Here is a 24,979-nt window from a genome sequence, read left to right on the forward strand (position 1 = left end):
CGGTGCTCGATGGATCACGAATGGCGTCTGAACTCGGACATGGCGCAAGGCCTCTTTCTGCGATGGGGAGAGCCTTGGTTAGATCTATTCGCCACCGAAGAGAACGCGCAATGTCATCAGTTCTGCGCGTTGGAATTTCCAAGGCGGCACTCGCTCGGAGACGCTTTTCGCCGCGAGTGGAGCTGCGGTCTGTTGTACGCCTTTCCGCCTATACCTCTTCTGCCCAGAGTGCTGAAGAAGATCAAGCGCGACCGGGCACAAGTCATCCTTGTGGCTCCGGACTGTTCACGAAGGTACTGGTATCCCGAGCTACTCAGTATGTCAGTCGATCCCCCGGTTCGTCTGCCTCTTCAGGAGGACCTTCTGTCGCAGCAGCAGGGGACGGTCCTCCACCCGAACCTGTCCAGTCTCCACCTCCATGCTTGGAGCGGCGACAGTTGAGGCCATTTGACTTGCCTCCTGAGGTTTGCAACATCATTCTGGCAGCCAGGCGTCCCTCCACAAAGACGGTATACGCCTGCAGGTGGAACAGATTTGTGGCATGGTGCACAGCAAAGGCTGTGGATCCCCTCAATGCCCCTCTCTCTGAGGTTCTTCTCTTCCTTCTTTCTCTTGCCCAGCAGGGCTCTGCTCTGGGCACTATCAAGGGCTATCTTTCGGCTCTTTCAGCCTTTCTGAGGCTGCCTGACCAGCCTTCTTTGTTCAAGTCCCCTATCGTAAACAGATTCCTGAAGGGCATCACTCATACCTTTCCTCCTGTTCCCTTCGTGATGCCTCAGTGGGACTTGAACCTGGTTCTAACATTTCTGATGTGCGCTCCCTTTGAGCCACTTCACAACTGTCCTCTTCGCCTTCTTTCTTTGAAGACTGCCTTCCTGGTAGCCATCACCTCTGCCAGGAGAGTGAGTGAGTTCCAGGCTCTCTCTTGTAAGCCTCCTTTCCTTTCAGTCCATCCGGACAAGGTTGTTTTGAGGACTAGGCCCTCCTTCTTGCCTAAGGTGGTCACGGCCTTCCACATTGGGCAGTCCATCACATTGCCCACCTTCTTTCCGCCTCCGCACCCCTCGAGAGAGGAGGAGAGGCTCCACCGTCTGGACCCAAAACATGCGCTCTCGTTCTATCTGGATCGCACACGCCAGTTCCGGGTGGATGATCAACTCTTTGTTGGGTACGCGGGCGCTAAGAAAGGGAAAGCGGTGCACAAGAGGACCATTTCTCGATGGATTATCATGTGCATCCAGGCGCGTTACTCCTTGGCTAAGAAGGAACCCCCTGTTGGGCTGAGGGCTCATTCCACTCGAGCCACGGCCACTACAACTGCCGGGGTGTGCCCTTGCAGGACATTTGCCAGGCAGCTACGTGGGCCTCGTTGCACACGTTTGCAAGGCACTACTGCCTGGACAGTCTAGTCCGGAGGGACGGCTACTTCGGCCGTTCCGTTCTCCAGGACTTTCTGGTGTAAATATTGGTTCGCAGACCCACCACCACAGGGATGGTATTGCTGGGGTATCTATTCTAAGGTAAGGAATCTATCACTAACGTGTCTCTTTCAGATGCACAAGTTACTACTTGTGTAACGATATATCTGTAAGAGACATTAGTTAGTGATAGATTCCTTACCGGCCCACCCATCCTCCCCGTTCTGCGAACCGATATCTAAGGTTAAGGTCATCCCCTTTCAGGGCCCTAGCTTCTTGGCACCCGTGTCGGTTTTTGTCATGGCTCTGCGCTTCTGGCGCGAAAAAGCTGTGGCTAAGAACTGACGTCAGCACGCGGAGGCGGCGTCTAAGTACTCCGAAGACGTCATCACGACGCCGACGACGGACGCGGAGCCGCATACGACGCCTACCGACGCGCAAGGGTACTGCTACGCAAAACTTTCCGGATCCAGTCTGACGCCTGGGGATATTCTAAGGTAAGGAATCTATCACTAACTAATGTCTCTTACAGATATATCGTTACACAAGTAGTAACTTGTGCATTCGAGGCATGTGAGCTGTAGATCACATGCTTTGCATACTTCTGCCATCTAGTGTTGGGTCCGGATGTTTGCACTTTGTTTTTCTTCGAAGAAGTCTTTCTAGTCACGAGGTTGGTGACTCCTCCTTTTGGTGATAATGAGCATGGGCATAGACTTCATTGTTAGATTGGTTTTGTTCCGCCATCGGGTTCGGATGTGTATTGCTGTGCTCCGGCTCGACAACGTTTCCCGTGTTCCCCTCGGTGTGCAATCCACTTACCCTCAACTGTATTGTTATTCGATCACGTTTTCCATTCACATTGTACGTATCATTCAGAAAAATCTCTTTCGATCTGAGACTTATTGGAAGGCAGTTGGGCCTAGCCGCATCGGGCCAGTTCGTAGTCAATGGAACGGACTCCATTTAAATTCTGTCCTCTGTGACACGCCAAGTACCCGCGCACTGACTCGCACGAAGTGTGCAACTTGTATCTGAAAGAGACACGTTAGTGATAGATTCCTTACCTTAGAATATCCCCAGGCGTGAGACTGGATCCGGAAATTTTTGCGTAGCAGTACCCTTGCGCGTCGGTAGGTGTCGTCTGCGGCTCCGCGTCCGTCGTGGGCGCCGTGATGACGTCGTCGGAGTACTTAGACGCCGCCTCCGCGTGCTGACGTCAGCTCTTCTTTTTTCCGCGCCAGCAGCGCAGATCTGGAAAAAGTGGTACCTTAGTCACTTTTTGGCTAACTCTTTTTGATCTTTTGATCACCCTTTTCGAGTCTTCGACTCCGATCGGTGCCGATGGGGAAATGCCTTGTTTCAAACCCTGTGAAGATTGCGATCGACTGATGTCGGTCACGGATCCTCACCGTCGGTGTCTCCACTGTCTCGGCATCTACCACGACGACAAGGCCTGCCTCGACTGCCTGCCCTTACTTCGAAAGCTAGACGGGAGCGGTCCCGTAAGCGACTCGAACTACGGCAGTCGGCACCACGCCGAGAGAGGCGAGGGACCGGTCGCAGGAGCGGAGCCATCATAGCTCCGGGAGTCGACATCACTCCTCTGGGTCGAAGAGACGTCATCGCTCTTCCGACTCCCCCCGACGCGGCCGGTGGTTCAGGTGGCACCGCCCACGCGGCTCCGTCGGAGTCGCAGGCGTCGCGTCCGGCTTCATACCCTCCGGTCCCTGGGCCTAACGCGACGCCGGGGGAGATCGAATGGTTCCTCATGGCCATGAGGTCCCTCTCTCCCCCGACGGGTTCAGCGGCGCCTTCGTGCCCAGCGGCCCCGTCTGGGGGTCCTAGCGGGTCGGGGGCTTCGGCCCGACGCCGTCGGGTGCTTCGGCCCCGACGCCGCCGGCGCCGCAGGGCCCCACTGGATCCTGTTCCGGATCCGGGTCGTCGCCGGTGGATTTAATGACCTCCCCGGCGCCGACCCCACAGGTGTCACCTTTGGCGCCATCCTCGGGCGGCGCTGTCCCCGACGCTCCCTCAACCCGGTTCCGGCGCCGGAACGGCGTCGCTCGGTGCCGATTCAGACGCCGTTTGGTGAGTTCACTTTCCATGAACCGGCCCCATCCTTTACTGACCCTGAGTACCAGGTGATGGGTGATGAGGAGGATTGGGAGGGGTCTGAGGACCCTCTGACACGTGAGTGCCAGTCTTATAAGGACTGGGCAGGTGAACTTGGGGAAGCCAGTGGTTTAGACACTTCCCCTGACACTGGTTTTTTCTCTCCTCCTAGCGTGGCTACGGAGGAGGGGGCAACCTATAGTGTGGTGTTGATGAGCTCCCCGTCGCGGCCGTGAGGACTAACCTCCTCACTGAGGTCCTTAAGCCGCAGTCATGCTCAGCCAAGCCTCTGCTGCCGTTTAACGAGGCCTTAACTGACGTTCTTTTGGGCACTTGGCACCGCATGCCTCTTGGGCCGCTACACCCACTCTCTGTTGGATACGGTCGCGGAAGTGCTGCCAGAGTGTCCGTTGGAGGTACGGGCCAAACTCGGCCAAGCCCTTGTGAAAGGTCGGGATGCAGCCAGATATTCCATCCGGTGTGGACTGGATACCACCGACTCACTGGGTAGAGCGATGGCAACGACGGTGGCGGTAAGACGCCACGCCTGGTTGAGGTCCGCCAACTTCTCGGCCAATGTCCAGAACACACTTATGGTCATGCCGTTCGATGGCCGTCGCCTCTTTGGTGACAAGGCAGACCATGCGCTTGAGCGTTTCAAGGACTCCAGGGCTACGGCCAAGTCCTTGGGCCACTCGGCCCCACGCAGGCAATCGGCTGCCTTTCACTCCTTTCGTGGCCACGGAAGGGGTTTACCCACACGTGCTGCCAGCCACGCTCCGCAGGGTAATACCCAAAGCGGTGGTGGCCGTGGAAACCGCCGTGGCGGCGGTCGGGGTCAACAGCGAGGTCAGTCAACACCTTCCCCCGCAGCATCCGCCTCAAAACCCTCCTAGTCCGTGCTTTCAGGCCCATGTGACGCCAGTGGGTGGCAGGGTTCGCCGTCACGTCGGACAGGTGGGTGCTGCAGATCGTCCGAAGGGGCTACTCCCTCCCCTTCGAGGCGACTCCTCCAGCCATGCCACCGCAGAACCACTGTATATCGGGAGATCATTTGCGACTCCTGCAGGAGGAAGTTATGGCCCTCTTGGCCAAGGGGGCCATCGAGCGCGTTCCTGGGCCAGAAGTAGGGTGTGGTTGCTACTCCCACTACTTTCTGGTACCCAAGAAGGGCAAAGGGTCCTACGCCCTATCTTGGACCTAAGGAACGTCAACGGCTTCCTCCGGAAGGTGAAGTTCAAAATGCTGACACTGGCTCAGGCCCTAGCTGCCCTGGACCCAGGAGACTGGATGGTAGCGTTGGACTTGCAGGATGCTTATTTCCACATCCCTGTCCTGCCGGCCCACCGGCGCTACCTGCGGTTCACGGTTGGCCAAGAGCACATTCAGTATACCGTGCTCCCCTTCGGCCTTACCAGCGCCCTAAGGGTGTTCACAAAGGTGAGGGCGGTGGTCGCAGCTCATCTGCGCAGATTAGGGGTTTCAGTCTTCCCCTACCTCGACGACTGGTTGTTGAAGGCGGGCTCACCCCAGACAGTCGTCAGCCACCTCCAGACTACGGCGGTTCTCCTGCACCAGCTGGGGTTCTCCATCAATGTGCCGAAGTCACACCTGTGCCCCTCTCAGAAGCTCCTCTTCATCAGAGCGGTTCTAGACTCGGCGCAGTTTCGGGTTTATCCGCCCGAACAGCGGGTCCAGGATATTCAGGCTCTCATCCCACTCTTTCAGCCTTTATCCCGGATCTCGTCAGGTTGACGCTGCGGCTCCTGGGGCTGATGGCCTCCTGCATCCTTCTGGTGCATCACGCCAGGTGGCAGATGCGGGCTCTGCAGTGCGACCTGAAGTTTCAGTGGGCTCAGCATCAGGGCAACCTGTCCGACCACGTCCTGATCTTGGAGGGCACTGCGAGACAGCTGCAATGGTGGCTCACAGACCGCGATTGGGTCAGCGGCAGATCCCTCTCCCTTCCCCAACCGGAGCACGTAGTCGTGACGGACGTGTCCCTCAAGGGCTGGGGAGGCCACATGGGAGAGGCGGAGATCAGAGGCCTCTGGTCTACGGCGGAGTCCCGGCTCCATATCAACCTTTTGGAGCTGCGGGCGATTCGTCTAACACTGAAGGCATTCCTCCCCTCTGTCCGAGGGAGTGTAGTGCAGGTGTTTACGGACAGCACCACCGCCATGTGGTACTGCAACAAACAGGGCGGGGTGGGGTCGTGGACGCTCTGCGCCTCTGGCAATGGCTGGAACATCAGGGCGTGACCCTGGGGGTTCAACACCTGGCAGGTTCTCTGAACGCCAGGGCGGACGAACTCAGCCGCCGGTGCATGATGCATCACGAATGGCATCTGAACTCTGACATGGCGCAAGGTCTCTTTCTGCAGTGGGGAGAGCCTTGGTTAGATCTATTCGCCACCAAAGAGAACGCGCAATGTCATCAGTTCTGCACGTTGGAATTTCCAAGGCGGCACTCGCTCTGAGACGCTTTTCGTCGCGAGTGGAGTTGCGGTCTGTTGTACGCCTTTCCGCCTATACCACTTCTGCCCAGAGTGCTGAAGAAGATCAAGCGCGACCGGGCCCAAGTCATCCTTGTGGCTCCGGACTGGGCACGAAGGTACTGGTATCCCGAGCTACTCAGTATGTCAGTCGATCCCCCGGTTCGTCTGCCTCTTCAGGAGGACCTTCTGTCGCAGCAGCAGGGGACTGTCCTCCACCCGAACCTGTCCAGTCTCCACCTCCATGCTTGGAGATTGAGCGGCGACAGTTGAGGCCATTTGACTTACCTCCTGAAGTCTGTAACATCATTCTGGCAGCTAGGCGTCCCTCCACAAAGTCGGTATACGCCTGCAGGTGGAACAGATTTGTGGCATGGTGCACAGCAAAGGCTGTGGATCCTCTCTCTGCCCCTCTTTCTGAGGTTCTTCTCTTCCTTCTTTCTGTTGCCCAGCAGGGCTCTGCTCTGGGCACTATCAAGGGCTATCTTTCTGCCCTTTCAGCCTTCTTGAGGCTGCCTGATCAACCATCTTTGTTCAAGTCCCCTATTGTATATCGATTCCTAAAAGGCATCACACACACATTTCCACCTGTTCCGTTTGTGATGCCTCAGTGGGACTTGAACCTTGTACTTACATTTCTGATGTGCGCTCCCTTTGAGCCACTTCACAACTGTCCTCTCCGCCTTCTTACTCTGAAGACTGCTTTCCTGGTTGACATCACCTCTGCCAGGAGAGTGAGTGAGCTACAGGCCCTCTCTTGTACTCCTCCTTTCCTTTCTGTCCATCCGGACAAGGTTGTGTTGCGTACTAAGCCATCTTTCCTGCCCAAGGTTGTCACGGCCTTCCACATCGGGCAGTCCATCACTTTGCCAACCTTCTTTCCGCCACCGCACCCCTCTAAAGAGGAAGAGCGGCTCCACCGTCTGGACCCAAAACGTGCGCTCTCATTCTACTTGGATCGCACACGCCAGTTCCCGGTGGATGACCACCTCTTTGTTGGCTACGTGGGCGCTAAGAAGGGGAAGGCGGTACATAAGAGGACCACCTCCTGATGGATCATCTTGTGTATCCAGGTATGCTACTCCTTGGCTAGAAAGGAGCCCCTGTTGGATTGCGGGCTCACTCCACCCGAGCCACGGCGACAACTACTGCCCTGGGCCGGGGAGTGCCCTTGCAGGACATTTGCCAGGCATCTACGTGGGCCTTGCTGCACATGTTTGCAAGACACTATTGCCTGGACAGTTAAGTCCGGAGGGATGGTTTCTTTGGCCGTTCCGTCCTCCAGGACTTTCTGGTGTGATTATTGGTTCGCAGACCCACCACCGGGGTTGGTATTGCTGGGGTATCTATTCTAAGGTAAGGAATCTATCACTAACGTGTCTTTCAGATGCACAAGTTACTACTTGTCTAACGATATATCTGTAAGAGACATTAGTTAGTGATAGATTCCTTACCGACCCACCCATCCTCCCCGTTCTGCGAACCGATATCTAGGGTTAAGGTCATCCCCTTTCAGGGCCCTAGTTTCAATGGCACCAGTGTTGGTTTTTAACACGGCTCAGCGCTTCTGGCGCGGAAAAGCTGTGGCTAAGAACTGACGTCAGCATGCGGAGGCGGCGTCTAAGTACTCCGACGACGTCATCACTGCGCCCACGACGCAGACGACGGACGCGGAGCCGCAGACAACGCCTACCGACGCGCAAGGGTACTGCTACGCAAAAATTTACGGATCCAGTCTGACGCCTGGGGATATTCTAAGGTAAGGAATCTATCACTAACTAATGTCTCTTACAGATATATCGTTACACAAGTAGTAACTTGTGCGTCTCTCCTCGGAGCATTACAAACAAGACTGCTATGCATGCAGATTCGTCTGATCCAAGAAGACGCTCCGTGACCGTTGGGCTCGATGTCACGAAATGCAACAACAACACAGCGGCTCTGCTCTGGAGACGATTCCGAACACGATGTCTTTGATGCTCAAGGAGCCAAGGAAAAAGAACAACACATTTCTGTGTCAGAGTCCGACTCTGGAAGAAGACATCCCGCAGGATCAGCGTACTGAGAGTATCGATCCTCCCCTTCCTCAAACTCTACCTCTGCCCAAAAAAAAGGCTCCGGTCCCTCCTTTGCCTTCGGGCCAAGGTCGAGACAATATTTCCAATGCCCAGCCTTCGGGCCAAGCACCAAAATAAATAATAAAGCCTTCCGGCTCGGGGTCGAATCGGCTGCATTCGGGCACTGAGCCGAAACAATCAGCATGGCATACAATAACTTCAGAAGGATGGGTCCTAGGAATTATCCAATCTGTTTATTGCCTAGAGCTTACCAACAATCCCCCAAACATTCCTCCACGTTCACACAAAATGTCACCAGAGCATCTACACCTCCTCAAGCAGGAGGTTTACTCTCTTCTGCAAAAGGAAGCTATAGAGCTCGTAGCGTTACAATATCAAGGATCCGGCGTTTACTCCATATACTTTCTAATACCCAAAAAGGATGGCTTTCTCAGGCCTATACTGGACCTCTGAGAGTTAAACCAATACATTCACTCATATCACTTTCACATGGTGACACTTCAACAAGTGCTCCCACTCCTACTGCAAGTCTACTCTAGACTTAAAGGGCGCATACTTCCATATTCCATTACATCCCGCTCATCGCAAATAACTCAGGTTTGTGGTAGCGGGACAACTCTACCAGTTCAAAGTACTTCCATTCAGAGTCACCACTGCTCCCAGAGTATTCACCAAATGTCTGGCAGTATTCGCTGTTCCCCTGCGTCTTCCCATATTTGGACGATTGGCTCATCAAAGCCAGTTTTTACCCAAAGTGTCTCCAGTACACTCAAATAACAGTACGGTTACTGCACAATCTCAGGTTCACAGTAAATGCGTTGAAGTCCCATCTCCAACCCTCCAGCATGCAAAAATACTTAAGAGCCACTCTCAATACTCAAAAAGCTCTAGCCTGTCCCAATGCAGACAGAATCTGCAATATTCAGGCTCTAATTTCACAGTTTCAGCCCAACCAGTCATTACCAGCTCGAGTATATATGCAACTACTGGAAATGATGGCGACTTGCATCATGATAGTTCCCCATGCAAGACTTCAAATGCGTCCCCTCAAGGAATGCTTAGCACGTCAGTGGAATCCGTCTCAAGTTCAGTTGTCAGATCTAGTATTGGTAGACGGCCTCACCCATCGCTCTCTGCTGTGGTGGAATCCACAAAACCTAGCCAAAGGGCAGTCCTTCACTTATCCAGTTCCACAGACAGTGCTAACAGCAGACACATCGCTCACTGGTTGCTCATCTTCAGGCTCACACAATTCAAGGCTTGTGGAGTCAAAAGCAAAAGCAACTTCATATAAATCATCTAGCGCTGCTTTCAGTATTTCTAGTGCTCAAAGCCTTCCAGACTCACCTTGCGAGCAAAACTGTCCTGATATGCATCAACAATAAGACAGCCATGTGTTACATACAGAAACAAGGGGGGAGACACATTCACAGCTGTCAAGCCTTGCACAAGCCATTTGGCAGTGGGCCAGACATCACAACATTTATCTCCTGGCATACCACCTCCCAAGAGTAAACAATCAGATTGCAGATCTTCTCAGCAGGCAGAGACATCAGATTCACAAGTGGGAACTTCACCCTCAAGTTCTCCTCCCATTCTTTCAAATGTGGGGTTTTCCACAGATAGATCTGTTTGCAACACACCAAAACGCAAAATGCCCAAACTTCGCCTCCAGGTATCCACACCCATTGCCCAAAGGCAATGTACTATGGAGGAACTGGTCAGGGATATTAGCCTACGCTTTTCCACCTCTCCCACTCATTCCACTAGCGGTTCGGAAGCTCAGGCAAACATCCCTTACACTGATCCATATAGCTCCCACATGGGCCCGTCAACCTTGGTTCACTACCCTGTTGGAAATCTCAGTAGTTCCTCATCAAAAAACAACATCTCACACCCAGGCTCCTCGCACTTAGCCATGGAGAGATAAGACATCCACATCCCATAGATCTCAACCTAGATCTGGCCCCTGAAACCATAGAGTCTGGCTATCTGAACCTTCCACCAGACTATATGAATATCATTAAAGAGGTCAGAAGGCCTACTACAAGAGCTTGCTATGCAGCTAAATAGAGACGGTTTGTTTTATATTGTAATAACAACCATATCAACCCGGTAGATGCTTCCATTCAAAATATCATTTGTTATTTACTGCACTTACAGCAGTCGGGATTAGCTTACACATCCATACGCTTACATCTCGCTGCAATAGATGCATACCTTCAAAATGGACAGAATCTGTCCCTTTTCAGAGTACCCGTTATCAAGGATTTTTTGGAAGGACTCCAAAGAGGTATACCACCAAGACTTCCACCTGCTCCAGTGTGGAATTTTAACATTGTCCTTACCAGACTAATGGGCCCACCCTTCGCACCATTGCACAAATGTGAACTGCAATTTCTCACTTGGGAAGTTGCTCTCCTCCTTGCTGTTACATCAATGAGGAGAGTGGGTGAGCTTCAGGCACTAACCATAGAGGAACCATTTTGTCAAGTCCGCCAAAACAAAGTGGTGTTTCGCACTAACTCCAAATTCCTACCCAAAGTGGTATCTGCCTTTCACATCAATCAATCTGTTTAGTTGCCTGTGTTCTTTCCTCAACCAGATTTAGTGGCAAAATGAGCTCTACACACATTAGATGTTAAACAAGCAGTATTTTATTACATACAAAGAACAAAACCATTTCGTAAAACTAAGCATCTTTATGTGGCTTTTGCTCCACCACACAAAGGCAATCCTATTTCTAAATTGGGTATTGCTCGGTGGATAGTTAAATGTATTCAAGCATGCTATGCAAAAGCAAAGAGGACTTTACCAATACCCCCTTGGGCACATTCCACCCGCAAACTAGGAGATACTATGGCTTTCCTAGGAAACATTCCCATAGATAACATCTGTAAAGCTGCAACATGGTCTACCCTGCACGCATTCACCAAGCACTATTGTGTAGATGTGTTAGCAAGACAACAAGCTAAAGTAGGCCAAGCAGTACTTAGAACACTCTTTCAGACAACTGCAACAGCTACAGGTTAGCCACCACTTTGGGATAATACTGCTATATAGTCTATGCAAAGCATGTGATCTACAGCTCCCATGCCTCGAACAGATAATGTTACTAACCCATTGTTAAATGGGGACAGGGATCACGCAAAAAAACAAAATGATTGGTCTGCAAATAGTGTCTGTTTATTATATACAGTTAGTCACATCCACAAGAAAGGTCAACAAAAAAACTCAAAGAGCAGGCGTCTCAGTGGTGTTGTCTTCAGTTGAAATAGGTGTGCTCCTCCTTTGCACTTTCTGGATGACGTCCTCTCCATGGGATTTTTTTAGGTGGCAGAAGAAAGGGAAACAAAAAAACACAGGCACTGTCGTTAGTGCGGGATTCTCTGGGGTGAAGATATGAGGATGGGGAAAGGAGGGAAGATGTGGGGTGGGGACCGTCACCGGAGAGGGAAGAGCACTACGCTGACTTAGCTATAAAGAATCCCATCAGTCAGCCTAAGCTCTGTTACCCAGTCTGACCGGCTGGGGTTGACTTTCCACCCCGCTCCCAATTCCCCATATCTGTGCACAAACCTGTTCAAGACACGTCCCTCCTGGGCCGTGGCGGGGCACAGCGTCCTCTCGTTGGCCTCCTGGCGTCTGGAACCGGGGCTCGTCTGGGGTCCACTTCTGCTTCGGTCCTCGCACCGATGATCCTCCGTCCTTGGCCTCCTCGGCTTCTTCCTTCCGGATCCCGTCTCCTCCTCCTGGTCGTTGTGCTTTATCCGGTTGGTGGAACAAAACGTCCGACCACCAGGGGGCGGGGTGTTCAGAGTGTGAGCTAGCGTTAAAGGGCCAGCTACCCGTCTCCTCGAGCTGTTCCTGTTCCGATGAGAACAGCATCATCAGGGAGCTGAAAAGGAGAAAGAGCAGGGTTTTCATTAGGGTGCATGATCAAGTCCTTGACAGGTGGGGGCAGCGTCCAACACACCCCAGCCCTAGATTCTTCCCGTTAGGGGATGACAGGAAAGCGAGACAGAAAGTCAGCGTTAGAGTTCAAGGAGCCCTTCCGCTTGATGTCAAAAGAAAAGGGCTGTAAGGAGAGAAACCACCGCATCACACGGGGGTTGTTCGCCTTGTTCCTAGCCATCCAAACCATGGTCAGTATACAGCGTAAATTTATTACCCTCCAGATAATACCGTAACTTCTCTATCACCCATTTAACGGCCAGGCACTCTTTCTCCAGGACAGGGTAATGGACTTCCCTGGGGTACAATTTACGGCTTACAAAAAGGATGAGACGTTCTACCCCTTCATTTATGAGCTGGGATAGAATGGCTCTGATTCCTGTATCAGAGGTGTCAGTTTGTAGAATGAATAGGCGCAAATAATCTGGGGACATGAGAACAGGGCTTCGAGTAATGGCCTCCTTCAGTTCCTGGAAGGCGGTGCGGACAGAGGGAGAGGGTGAGAGTATGTGCTATGTGGGTGTCCGATTTTTTAAAAGGTCGGTGGGAGGGGCAGCAATGGCAGAGTATTGGGAAATAAAGCATCTGTACTATCTCAACAACCCCAGAAAGGCTCTAACTCCTTTTTTGGTGGTGGGGAGAGGGGCCTCCATGATAGCCCTGACTCTTTCACTCTGGGGTTCAATGCAGCCATCCTCTAGTACGGACCCCAGATACCTCACTTTGGTGAACCCCACTCATGATTTTTTGGAGTTAACATTTAACCTGGCGCTTTCCAGGGCTCTGAATATTTGATGACAGTGCTCCAGGTGTTGTTCCCATGTGGAGCTATAAATGAAGATATCATCCAGGTAGGCAGAGGAATATGCTTGGTGGGGTCGTAACACGCAATTCATCAATCTCTGAAAGGTGGCTGAGGCACCGTGTAGCCCAAAGGGCCGGACGGGGAACTCAAAAAGGCTTTCAGGGGTTGTGGAAGCGTTTTTCTTTTGATCGGTTTCTCGTAAGGAAACCTGCCAATATCCCTTAATCAAGTCTAGAGTTGAGATATACTTGGCATCTCCTTGGCACTCAATGAGTCCGTCCACTCCGGGCAAAGGGTATGCATCGAGACTGGAAATGGCATTCACCTCTCGAAAGTCAATCAAAAACGGATGCTTCCGTCTGGTTTGGAAACCAGGACGATAGGGGAGGACCAGTCACTATAGGATGGTCTGATGACTCCATCTTCAACATCTCTTTGAGCTCCAGGGATACTGCTTCTCTCCTGGCAGCAGAATGTTCGACCAAGGTGGTTCTGCTGGGATCATCCGGCCAAGGTGGTTCTGCCGGGATGGTCCGAAAAAAGGGGAGCGTATCTTTCTAACACATCTAGTAGGGATTCCTTCTGTTGACACGTGAGTTGTTAGTTTACCACTAACTGGTCTAGGGTAGGCCTGTGCCCTTGTGCTGGAGAGAAGCGCCAGCTGGTTTGTTACCGGCGGGTGTCCTAGCCATTTTTTTTAAGAGATTGATATGATAGGACTGGATCTGATTGGGGCCGAGTTGGAGACAGTACGTAGTTTTACCTATGGCTTCTACAACCTTATACGGACCCTTCCACTCTTTTTTTTATTTTGCCCAGGGTGCTGGGAAGCCAGACTAAGGCCCAGTCGTTGACTTGGAGGGACCTCCACTTCTTTCCTCTATCATACTGTCCCTATTTGTTGTCTTTGACTTTTCTAAGTTGGTATGTGCTAGGCTTCTAAGCTTAGCCAAACGGGACTTCAGATGCTGGGTATATTCGAGTAAGTCTGCTGTTTCCCTGGGTTCCTTCTCCCAGACTTCTCTGGTCATCTCTAACAGTGTCCGGGGTTGTCTTCCGTATAACATCTCAAAAGATGAACACCCAAGACTATCTGGACCTGTCCTCGTATGACAAACAAAGCAAGAGGTAGGAGTCGGTCCCATTGTTTTCCCTCGACCTCCTGCATCTTTTTTAGGGTCAGTTTCAAGGTCCCATTATAGTGCTCTACCAGACCATCGATCTGGGGGTGATAGACTGAGGTTTTTATTTGCTTAATATCAATCATCTTGCAGACCTGTACCATGAGCTTTGAAACATAGGGGGTGCCTTGCTCTGTGAGTATTTCCTTTGGAAACCCCACACGTGAGAAATTTTCCAGGAGCCTATCCGCAATGTTAGTCGTTGTAGGTGCCCTAAGCGGGAAGGCTTCTGGAAATCGGGTACAGTAATCAACCAACACAAATTCCTGTCCTTTCGTGGAGCGAGGTAGGGGTCCTATAAGATCCGTCCCTACTATTTCAAACGGTTTCCCAATTACGGGTAAAGGCTGCAGTGCACCAGCTGGGGGTCTATGGGGGTTATTTTTTTGGCAAATCGGGCATTCTTGACAATATTTTGTTGATCTGGTCGTAAATGCCTGGCCAATAGAAATACAACAAGAGATTTTGTGTGACCTTCTCGGCTCCCATGTGGCCCGCTAATAAATGGGAATGGGCATAGAACATGATTTGTCCGTGAAAATCGCGGGGGACGAGTAATTGGGGTTCCTTGTCGGCCTTGGCGACCCGATACAAAACCCTTTGAGTACCCAAATTGCAGGAAAAAGGGGAGTAGGGTGGTTCTGGGCTGTCCGGTCTTGCTGCCAAGACAAGGCAAGAGTAGGGTCGTTGGTCTGTGCCCAATGGAAATCCTTGCTATGTTGCCAGGGTTCTTGTGTGAGGAGAGCACCCATGACCCCCCTTCTTTTCTGGATGGATTGCTGTGTACCTTTTTAACCTTGCCCATCATCATAGTCATAAACTGGGGGTTGTCTGTCCCAAGAATTATCTGTTTAGGAAGGGTAGGTAATACCCCAACAGTTACTAGGATAAGGGAACCCTTCGGACATCTAAGGGGAACCCTTGCTGTGGGGTATGCCTTAACGTCGCCATGCACACATCGATTAAGGGTCCCCCTCCCGGGTGAGATCTATCCCTCTTTTATCAGTTGAGCATGTATGACCGACTGTCTACGGCCGGAATCAAGGAGGGCATTGACAGGGACCTCGTTTACGTGGACACTTACATAGAAACATGACCTCAACTCCTCTGTGTATAAGATGCTTCTGGGGATACAGCTTACAGCCATCGGCTCGTCTACTCGTTTCCTGGGGCAGGTCCGAGAGATATGGCCCCATCCCCCACACTCAAAGCATTGTGGACCTCGCATAAGGGGAGGCCTCTGTTCACGGAGGAGACATTTTCTCCTGTTCTTTTTTGGGGTGTAAGGGTTTGTGGGCCGTGGGTAGGGTGTGTGTATGTTTTTCCAGTTCACAGGGTGTATTACGGGGTTGGGCACATGAATATGAGGCCGCCATGTCCACAGCCTGCTTGGGAGTTAAGTTGGCGTGCCAATTAGCCGTCTCTGAGTGGGGTAAGGCAGGGCCTTGATGAATTGTTCTAAGTAAATGGCATTCATTATCTCTTCCTTGCTGTGCTCGGCTGGCTTTAGCCATTTAGCAGCTGCTAACTTAAGTTTAAAGAAGAGGGTTTTAGGATTATCCCTCGGAGCCCCCTTTTCTTTCCGGAACTTCATCGTATAGGTCTCAGAGTCCATTCCTAAATGGTCCAGTATGATTGTCTTGACCTCTTCATACTGGGTGACTCCACCCAAGTTGGCAACCTGATAGGCCGCTTGGTTCTCCCCGGACAGTAATGGAGCGAGGAAGAATGGCCATTTGGCTACGGGCCACCCTGATGCTCTGGCCGCCCGTTCGAAGTTTAAAAGGAATGCATCAGGGTCCTCCCCAGGAACGTACTTCTGCAAGGACACCGCTGGTGTAGAGCGGAAGACTCTATTGCTCTTGGGGGTCCCGCTACCCTGGGCTGCTTTTTCCCCTACTCTGAGAAGAGTGTCCATTTGTTCTTTCATAAGGTCCTTGAAAAGATCCCTCTCCACCTGAGCGGCGGCCATTTGTCTTTCGACCGCCCACTCTAGTTTTTTCTGACCCTCAGCCAAGTGTTGAATCAGAGTCTCCATTTTAGACTCACAATGAACGGTTCAGATCCCACTTTTGACACCATATGTTAAATGGCGACAGGGATCACGCAAAACACAAAAGGATTGGTCTGCAAATAGTGTCTTTATTATAAAGAGTCACATCCGCAAGGAAGGTAAACAAAAAACCCACAAAGAGCAGGCGTCTCAGTGGTGTCGTTTTCAGGGGAAATAGGTCTGCTTCTCCTTGGCACTATCTGGACGACATCCACTCCACAGGATTTTTTTAGGTGGCGGGAGAAAGGGAAACAAAACATCAGAGGCACTGTTGTTAGTGCAGGATTCTCTGGGGTGAAGATATGAGGGTGGGGAAGGGTATTGGGCGTGTGTGGTGGGGACCATCACCAGAGAGGGAAGAGGGAAGAGCACCACGCTGACTTAGCCATAAAGAATCCCGTCAGTCAGCCTAAGCTCTGTTTGTTACCTGGTCTGACCGGCCGGGGTTGACTTTCTACCCCGCTCCCAATTACCCGTATCCATGCATGAACCTGTTCAAGCCACGTCCCTCCTGGGCGTGGCGGGACGAAGCGTCCTCTCGTTGGCCTCCTGGGTCTGGAGCCGGGGCTCGTCTGGGTTCCACTTCTGCTTCGGTCCTCGCAACAATGATCCTCCGTCCTCGGTTTCCTCCTTCCGTATCCCGTCTCTCCTTCTGGTCGTTGTGCTTTATACAGTTGGTGGAACAAAACGTCCGACCCCCGGGGGGCGGGTTGTTCAGCGTGTGAGCTAGCGTTAAAGGGCCAGCTACCGGTCACCTCGAGCTGTTCCTGTATTCCGATGTGAACAGCTGCGTCAGGGAGCTCAAGAGGACAAAGAGCAGGGCTTTCATAAGTGTGCATGCAGGAGTCCTTGACAGGTGGGGGCAGCGTCCGACACCCAGTAAGCATCTGTTCTGGGCATGTAGAATTGTAGACTTCACATGCGTCCACCCGCCTCCCTGGGTTCCTATACCTGTTGCAGTTTTATCTTACTTTATATACATATGCATGGACATCTCTATTCTACTCTCAGTAACTCCATTCTCACCATTTACGGGAAAACACTCTAGCAATGGAGTTGATTGCCCAAGCGCACTATCACCGAAAGGAGGAGCCACCTACCTTCTGACTAAAAAGGCTTCTTCGAAAAAAAAACTGAGTGCAAATATCCGGACCCAACACTAGATGGCAGGAGTATGCTAAGCATGTTAATCTACAGCTCTACATGCCAAGAACAGATGCTTACTGACTAAGTAACATTATCCTTCCTGATGATTACTTGATGGGCTATTTCTGCAGGTTCTTATCTTTAGAATATTACCCAAGCTCCAGACTAGATCCAGCAGATTTCAAAGCAGTGCTCTTAGGTGCAGCTGGGTGTTTTTGAGGAGCTGCATGTTGGTCTCGTTTAACCCTAGAGGTAACAGAACATAGCTGCATATAGTGACACCCTGGCATGATGACATCAGTTACTTTCTTTCTACGCTTTCGAATGTGGATCTGGAGCTTTGCTCCCTTGTTCATCTCAGACAAATTTTTCAAACTGAATTCCAGTGTGCAAGACAGGGTTCAAACCATACTGAGACTGCCATAGATAGATGTCTGTAAAGGGTCCCTCAAGGTGTGCCTCTGGTGTGTGGACTGTGAGCATGACTCCAGGCCATGTGAGGATTGTGTACCCTCATGCACCCTAAGGCGATCCGGGAAGCAAAGCTGTACTTCGCAGAACATCAAAATAACCCACACAAGTCTCACTTCAATTCCGCGTCGAAAGCACGGACCCCATTTCCCCTCTCGAGGCTGAACCTGTCAAAGGTCCTGCGAGCGGTCCAGGTTATCTGGTAACTCAAACTCTGATTTGCAGCGGAAGCACAAAAAGTAGAAGCAGGACTCTACCCCATCCCACTCTCTAATCTAATTTTCTAATTTTGAGAAACTGATCCCACAGTTAATCCAAGAGCTCTGAGGTCCCGGGCCATAGGTGACACTATAGCAGGTTGAGACCTTAATATGGGGCCATGCTGTGTGTTTTTTGATCTTCTTCCGGTTCACTCTGGCAAGCCTTTGAGCCCCCCATTGATCAGCAGGGGCCTCCAGTCAGATTTCTGTCAGCAAATATGTCCTTGTGCCATTTGAGCCCCTCAAACCTGCCTCGGTGTAAGTAAATAGCTCTTTTCGTATAGTCACCCCTAGGTTTTTTGAAAAATGCTGATGCTGTTGGTTTTTTACCCCGAAAGTGCACGGAGCCCTGCTAACCAGACCTTGGTGCCAGTGCCCTGACCCTAAAGTGTATGTCAGATTGTCTCTAGCCAATTGGAAATGGGTAACCGGTCTGTAAGTCTCTAGTATGTGGTACCCTGGTACCCAGGTCATGTAAGTTAGAGGGGTACGCCAAGACTTGCAGCACTTGTTGTGCGACCATGGAGAAAATTAGCCCTTCCAGTCTGCTCCTCCAGGCTACTAAGCCTCCGTATTTTGACAAACTTGCTATATTATTTATACTGTCAGCTGCAATAGCAATGCAGCTAGTAAAACTGTTAAAAAATATTAACCCATTTTATTGCATTAGTTAAAGTTGGTCTTTGTATGTTTAGCATGTAAATGTCTGTTTTACAGCTCTCACAACAGCAACAACCTGCCTTCCTTCAACAACATCCTTGTCACATGGCCCAGTATCAACACAGAATTTGGTAATGTCTTCATCTGGAGTAGGAGCAGATGGAAGTGTTACTCTAAGCCTAGCTGATACGCAAAGCATGCTTTCTGGGGGTCTTGATACAGTTTCACTTAATATTTCATCTCAGGTTGGTGTATATTTTGATATTCATACATATTTATTTAGCAATCATTATTTTTTTGCAGAGTCTGCATTGTTTGCAATATTTCGAAATGTTAGATAGGATCTGAATATCTGTATACATCTTAATTTTCATCACTGCAAATAATCTATTGGTTCCATAGGGACTCTTTAGAATGTTTTTCCATTCATGACTGTAATTTTCTACACTTACATTTCTGATAAAAATTACATCCTTAGTCCAGGTGTAAGCCTGGTGTGAAATGCAGATGTGGTGTAGTTGAATGTTGTTAGTGCTGTTTGTGAGGCACCCGTGTGGCTCCAAAAGGATTCTGGGGAAGTTCTTGTTCTCACTCTTCTCAAGGTCACGGGCTCCTTCCCCTTCTGCACAGGAACCCTGTTACAAAAAGTATAAGAAACACTCCAGGACTTTTGGGGGGGGATCACAGTTAGGTGAAAAGATGAAAATTCACTTGTGATATTTAAGACCTCATTTTCAAGAGTTTGTTTACTTCAAGTAAAGCATCCAAAAAACAAAATACTAAGGGTACAATCAATTGAAGCAATTCATGATGGGTACCTCAAATAATCCAAATGTTTAAATGATATACATAAACAAAACCCATTATACACTAAGAAGGGACACAATAATTTAGCAATGTTGAGTAAGACATAATTTAATTGTGATAATTTTTTATGAAATAACTTGAAAATATTTCATTCACACTAAGAAGAATGATCATGATGCAGCTCAAATAGTCCAGGTTCGAATGCTCTCTACATGAGAATAATCTGGTGTACTTGGAACAATCACCACTGGTAAACAGTAAATGTATATTTGGAAACTGCAAAATGAACAAGTTGAATATGAGGGGTAATACCGATCCCTAAGGCATTGTTGACTCTTTTAGTGCCCAGATTCTTACACATTGAGTCCAACCATTTAATCCTCTTTGAGTAGAGTGAACAAAAGAAAAAAAAAAGCCTTTAGTAGTTTTAGAAAGGATACCACGTATACAAAGCCTTGAGCTAGATTAAGCCCCCAATTACACAGGATGACATTGAGTATAATAGCAGATCTGGGCATCTATGAAGATAATCAGGTTTGACATCACCAACTTTATCTCAAAGCATCTCTTCATAGTACACTTTGTGATTCCTGTGCATAAACAATCAATATATTAGTGGTTTCTACACAGCATACTTGAATATTGGGTTAACTCTGTTTTAGTGCACCATGCAATGTTGTACTATGTTATGAGATATTCAGATTACACCCAAACATGTGATTATATATGCACCAAATCTACTGCCCATTGTGGTAATTTAATGCCATCATTCCACAGATGAAGGACGTTTTCAGGGGCCAAAAAATCTCAGTGGGAGAGCTTTAACCTCTATAGTAATTGAACGTATCTTTTTACAAATGGACGACCCCTCCATTTGAGCATGTACACAAATAGGTTACATAGAGGACTGAAACCCTCAAATATCTATTCTGCACTCAAGGCAGCAGTTATTCAGTGTTTAGGATTTTAATGGTGACTCACAAGGTCAATAAACATGTATACTACTAAGTATCTTGTTCCAGTCCTTTTTTTCATTTGAATATTTTATGTTCAATATCTGAAACTCATCGCACAATTTAGCTAATTGCCTTATGTTTGTGTCTTATAGGATCAGCAGTTTTCATCCCTCCTCTCTGATAACGGTCTATCCATTCCAAGTGCAACAAATTCGCAGCAAGTCATATTGGTGAGCCATGCAACAGAGCCCCGAGAAACAATGCCAAACAACACAGATCAAATAACTTATCAGGTACATAGACTATATTTGTAGTGCTTCCTTATTAAAGATTAAAAACAATAGAACCATTTTTTCTTTCAGAGGCTGTGCTTTAGTTACACATTTGTAGTAGAGTGGTCAATTGAGCAACTTTTGTTTTCATTTTTCAGTTCTATGGTTGTTGAGCATGGTGATGTAGAATATTTTATTTCATCAGGTACATAGACTATATTTGTAGTGCTTCCTTATTAAAGATTAAAAACAATAGAACCATTTTTTCTTTCAGAGGCTGTGCTTTAGTTACACATTTGTAGTAGAGTGGTCAATTGAGCAACTTTTGTTTTCATTTTTCAGTTCTATGGTTGTTGAGCATGGTGATGTAGAATATTTTATTTCATGTGTTTTTGTGTTTTACACTGAAATTACCTCTAGAAACAGTTGCATCTGCACTTTTGCCTCAAGGTATTATGCTTCTGAAACACCAAAGATTTCAAATGTTGATACTCTAGTGAGACTTTACCAGGATTGTGTTTTCTACAGCTGTCATTGCTCAGTGGGTACTTTCTTGTTATACCTTCTTTGAACATACCACAGAGGGACCATGCTTAAAACATAATTCTAATTGATACTTCTAACTGCAGATATCTTACATTTAAAATTTACCCCGGCACCAGACTGGATCAGGAAGATTTTCAGCACAGCCCCTGTGCGCCAGTTGGTTGTTCCTTGTGGCTTGTTGTAAACTCCATTCAGTCTCTGGAATGACAGCTAGAGCCACATTTAGGCTCCGATCTACCACACTGTCATCGTAGGAAAGTAGGATCTGCTTTCATGGTTACCCCCACATTTTGCTGGTGTTACTCTGTTTTATGACTAGTCTGACTGGGAGCCTGCTAATCAGGATCCAGTCACTGTGCTTTCTCCCTAAATTGGACTATGGTAAGGACTTTGGTACATCCCATTTGGTTACTGGTGTACCCATCTAAGTCCCTAGTATATGGCACTTAGGTACCCAGGGCATAGGTACACTAAGGGTCCCCAATGGGCACAGCATGTATTGGGCCACCCATGAGAGACCACTCAAACTGTGACTACAGGCCTGCCTTGGCAGACTGTGTAAGCTGGTGCTAGCACCACTTATGACAGATACACGTTTTCCTATATCTAAGGTTACTGCACTTAAAACCTACACGTCACACCTAAGGTAGGTCTTTCAATCTTGAAGGCAGGTTGCTAGTTTATAGGTGTGAGGGTGCCCTTCACTAGCAGGACACCCACTACAAACCTCAGAGACTATTCTTCAGGCTTTGTAAGTGCGTTCAGACAATTTGATACATTTAGTGGCAATGAGTCATTACGCAATGGCTAACCATATATTGGCTGTGGCGAACCTGAGCTTGTTTGGTATCAAACATTTTGGAATCATACCCCAACACTGTTACCAGTGTTGGAGGTATGATTCCATATATCAGGGTGCTCCTCCGGGAAGCCCCGAGTGCTCCATGTGACAGCCTTCCAGGGTCTGCCAGCAAGCTATTGCTGCTGCAGACCCTAGAACCGATTGTAAATGTAAATTGATACTTGTATAGCGCACTACTCACCCGCAAGGGTCTCCAGGCGCTTGTACGAATACCGCTGTGGAACCCATCCTGGCTTTCCCTGTGAGGCGTCCACTCCTGGGCACCCCCAAGGTGGAGGCCAGGCATCCTTAGCGTTGTGGGGGCCGTTGTGGAGATTAAGGAAGCTATTGCCCAGAGTTGCAGAGTGGGACTCCATGATTGGAATAGGCACCGAGGTGAGAATTATCAGGTCCGTGGAATTTTGGCCCAAGACCCGTTGAGGCGGGGAATTGAACCCTGGTACCGGGCTAGACCTCTGCATCAGGGTCTGCCGCTCTAATCATTGAGCCACACTTCTACCCTCTTACTGCTGAGCTCGAGCAGGGGAAGGTAGAACAATAGATTTCCTGTCACAGGGAGGTGTTACCACCTCCCTGACAGGACTTAGTGTATTGGGCTAATGTGGGGGTGCTTGCCAGTGCCAACTGACTGCTTTGAAGGGCATATTTGGTGCCCTCCTTTCATATTCCAGTTTGAGTCAGTTCAGTGAGCCTTTGGCTCCCGATCTGGGGTAAAACATAGCTAAGGACATGGGAGTATCCTCCCACTGTCCAGCCCCTACTCTGGCAGGGGCCCTTGAATAGTCCCAAACCTTTCCCTAGGGTTCTTAAGGGCTTACATGTGGGTGGCTCTTCAGATTTGTCATGGGACAAGATTCAAACCCAAAACCACTCCAACTTCTACCGTTTGGGCACCTTGGATTTCGCTGGACTTCACCTGGAAACAAGACTGCACCAAGGAAGATTCCTGCTGCTTCTGGTCTTGCTGTTCTGCAAATCTTCACATTGTCTGCTGTGCCTGTGCTTCATCCAGGTTCCTCTCTAGGCCTGTGGGCATCAAAGACACCCAATTGCATCTCCCTTGGTGTGAAGGAGTCACTCCCCTGCATCTGCAGGCACCACATCAAAACTGACCGATCTGCTACTCCTGATGTCCTTTGTCCTATCAGCAGGTTTGAGGCCACTATCCCTCGTTGGAACCGCTGGAACAGAACCCCTGTGCACTGCGTTCACCTGCCGTTGCCAAGGCTCGTGTACTCCGTACTCCAGAGATCGGGCTATGAGAAGCTCCAGCTTCCAGTATCTCATCCTGCCAAGATTTTCGTCCTCACCGCATACTCTGTGCCGTTGGCCTGCATCTTTGGTGAGCTGCTCGAGGTCCTCTTGCGACTCTTGTGCCTTCAGCCTCTGGATCCTCTTGAGGGTCTTCTTTGGCTTCAGTGGGCTCCCTTTCTTGCTTGGGACCTGCTCTGTCTCTACTGCAGTTGGTGAGTCCCTTGGACCTTGATGGTCTCAACATTGGACCTTTTTCATTTTCCACGTCTGCTGCTGCCAAGGCTTGTTGGTGCTCTCACCAGACAACGATCCCCTGGTTCTTGATTTCCGACAGCTCTTGAATGGTTCCTGGTCTTCCATGCTGTCGCCTGATCCTCACATCAGTAACAACCGGGTCACCGTCAACACTCCTGCATCTTTCGTCATCTGTGGTCATTGCTCTTCCGTGCCTCCTGGTCATCTCCGAGTGGCATAGACTCTGTCCCATCTGCATGCAGGTTCTTCTCGTCAAGAATCCATCCTTGAATTCCACATACTCTTCCACCTTTTTTGTCAGCGGCATTTTTTCTGAAGTCCTCCATTGTGGTCTACAGTAGTTCACTACAGCCACTTTACCCCTATGCACCCGGCTACTCTGGTGTAGGTATCCTGGTTCCTGGGGTATCCATGGATGGGGTGACTCTTCAACCTTCTGTCTTTCACGGGGTTACTTCAGGGTCTCCTGGGAAGGGTTCTTTTTGAAAACTGCTTCCCCGACTTTCCCATTGACTTGCATTGAGTATGCAGCTGGGATCCACTCTCCACACTGCCTCAGTGGGGTTCCTGGGTACTTACCTCATAAGGTTCACCCGCTCTCCTAGGTCTGCTGGTCCAAGTCCCGACTTTGGTCGCAGTTCTCATTCTACTTCTTCAATATATAGTTTGGTCTCCTCTTGTAGACCACGGTGCATTTGTGCTTACTTACCTGTTTACATTTGAAATATTGTGTATATTGTGTTTGTATCTCCAGGTAGTAAAATTATTAATATGTCAATATGTGAGTGTGTATAATAAATATACCTATTTTTATAACTACACTATGCGGTTCTTTATCGTTTAACCTACACTATATGATTAGGTCTGGAAAAACCAGCTGCTTAACTCTCCTGAAGGCTTCTCTCCACAGCTACCACTAAGCGAGCTTTCTATGGTTTTCTAAGACCACTAAAATCACCGTAAGGGTTGTCTGGATTAGTGCATGATGCTTCACTTAACCCCTTCGACACTCATGACGAGCTGGGCTCGTCATGGTGTAGCCCGCTCGCACACTGATGACGAGCCCAGCTCGTCACGCAAAGTGCGATTTTGAAAAACCCAGCGCGCTAGCGGAATTCCGCTAGCGCGCATGCGGTTAAATAAGTGTGCAACATACACTAAGTAAGCCTCCAACAGTCATCCTTTTCTTTCTTGCTGTGCCTTCGTACACTGATCCAGACCTTACATTTTCTGGTCCGTTGTCGAGTATCTTCTCACAGTTTCTCTTTAATGTGCAAGGGGACAAGTCTCATCCTCAAACTACAGGGTTTAAGCCTTGCATGGACTGTTGAAAACATAAGCCTGTGATAGATGCCACAAGGTAGGACTCTGGTGTCTAAATTCAGGACACAA

The 24,979-nt window shown here is 49.5% G+C and overlaps 1 protein-coding gene across 3 annotated transcripts in view; it reads left to right on the plus strand.

Annotated features, from left to right (window-relative positions):
- ZNF236 (zinc finger protein 236) overlaps positions 1–24,979 on the plus strand; it is a 1,135,475-nt gene that overhangs the window by 830,977 nt on the left and 279,519 nt on the right. For all 3 annotated transcript variants that reach the window (XM_086965182.1, XM_086965180.1, XM_086965183.1), the window contains exons 27-28: positions 18,693–18,880; positions 20,551–20,691. In XM_086965182.1, coding sequence (XP_086821308.1) covers positions 18,693–18,880; positions 20,551–20,691 — 329 coding nt within the window. The remainder of the gene's footprint in view (positions 1–18,692; positions 18,881–20,550; positions 20,692–24,979) is intronic.

Source organism: Lissotriton vulgaris, chromosome 4_1 (genome assembly GCF_964263255.1).
Source record: "Lissotriton vulgaris chromosome 4_1, aLisVul1.2, whole genome shotgun sequence".
NCBI classification, from domain to species: domain Eukaryota; kingdom Metazoa; phylum Chordata; class Amphibia; order Caudata; family Salamandridae; genus Lissotriton; species Lissotriton vulgaris.